This window comes from Antrostomus carolinensis, unplaced genomic scaffold (assembly GCF_000700745.2).
Source record: "Antrostomus carolinensis isolate BGI_N321 unplaced genomic scaffold, ASM70074v2 Scaffold52490, whole genome shotgun sequence".
NCBI lineage: Eukaryota > Metazoa > Chordata > Aves > Caprimulgiformes > Caprimulgidae > Antrostomus > Antrostomus carolinensis.
The window spans coordinates 2,764-4,288 of record NW_010288701.1 but is presented as its reverse complement, the minus strand read 5'-3'; the positions used below and the strand labels follow the sequence as shown (position 1 = coordinate 4,288).

Genomic DNA, 1,525 nt, shown 5'->3' with positions numbered 1-1,525 from the left:
CACGGCCTGGCCAAGCTTATTGCTGATGTGGCTCCTGGAGCCATCAGGGAGAACGACATCAAGTCTTACTTTGGCCGGAAGGTCGCTATCGATGCCTCCATGAGCATCTACCAGTTCCTGATCGCCGTGAGGCAGGGAGCTGAGGTCCTGCAGAACGAGGAGGGGGAGACCACCAGCCACTTGATGGGCATGTTCTACAGGACCATCCGTATGGTGGAGAATGGCATCAAACCAGTTTATGTCTTTGATGGCAAACCCCCCCAGCTGAAATCAGGGGAGCTGGCAAAGCGGACCGAGCGCCGGGCTGAGGCTGAGAAACATCTGCAGGAAGCTCAGGAAGCTGGAGAGGAGAACAACATTGAGAAGTACAGCAAGAGGTTGGTTAAGGTGACCCAGCAGCACACTGATGAGTGTAAGAAGTTGCTGACTCTGATGGGTATCCCCTACGTGGAGGCACCAGGGGAGGCTGAAGCCAGTTGTGCCACCTTGGTGAAGGCTGGGAAGGTCTATGCAGCTGCCACGGAGGACATGGATTGTCTGACCTTTGGCAGCCCCGTGTTGATGAGACACCTGACTGCCAGTGAGACAAAGAAATTACCCATCCAGGAGTTCCACCTGAACCGTATTCTGCAGGATCTAGACCTGACCTGGGAACAGTTTGTGGATCTGTGTATCCTCCTGGGCTGTGATTACTGCGAGAGCATCCGCGGCATCGGGCCCAAGCGTGCCATCGAGCTCATCAGGGAGCACAAAACCATCGAGAAGATCATTCAGCAGCTGGACACCAAGAAATACCCTTTGCCTGACAACTGGTTGCATAAAGAGGCTCAGAAGCTTTTTCTAGAACCTGATGTGATCAACCCTGACACCGTCGAGCTGAAATGGACCGAACCTAAGGAAGAGCAGCTCGTTGAGTTCATGTGTGGGGAGAAACAGTTCAACGAAGAGCGGATCCGCAACGGGGTCAAGAGGCTGAGCAAGAGCAGGCAGGGCAGCACCCAGGGCCGGCTCGATGACTTCTTCAAGGTCACAGGTTCCATCACCTCAGCCAAACGCAAAGAACCAGAGACCAAGGGCTCAGCAAAGAAAAAAGCCAAGACCAACAACGCTTCAGCTGCAAAGAGCAAGAAGGGGAAATAGCCAAATTTGGATTGCAAACCCCTTTGGGGTTCATTTTTTTTTTTATGCTTTACCAGGAATTTTAGGTTAATAACAAACAGTCTCTTTTCTGTCCTGTGATGTTAGTGGTAGAGTGGATGCTGCTGAAGCACTTCAAGGATAGGTTAGTGAATCAGCTCAGTGTCTTCCTGTGCAGCAGTAGCAACGTACGAGGAGAGGAGAGGAGAAGAGGGAGCTGAAACCACAGTGTGGTGGGTCGGAGGAGCGAGGAACCAGGGAGTTGGATTCAGCACTTGAGCAGCAACCTTCATGGGTTTGAGACTTGATGAGGAGATCACAGGTGATAGCCAAGCTGTGGAGTTAAAGGGAGGTACTGATCACAAACACACCCTCTCTGATTTAAGAT

The 1,525-nt window shown here is 52.0% G+C and overlaps 1 protein-coding gene across 1 annotated transcript; it reads left to right on the top strand.

The window, feature by feature from the left end:
• Window positions 1-3: 3 nt before the first annotated feature.
• On the top strand, window positions 4-1,140 carry FEN1 (flap structure-specific endonuclease 1; the record flags this gene model as incomplete). The annotated part of the gene is made up of 1 exon (XM_010167441.1): window positions 4-1,140. A coding segment is annotated over one exon (1,137 nt), but the record flags the coding sequence as incomplete, so codon positions are not given.
• Window positions 1,141-1,525: the final 385 nt, after the last annotated feature.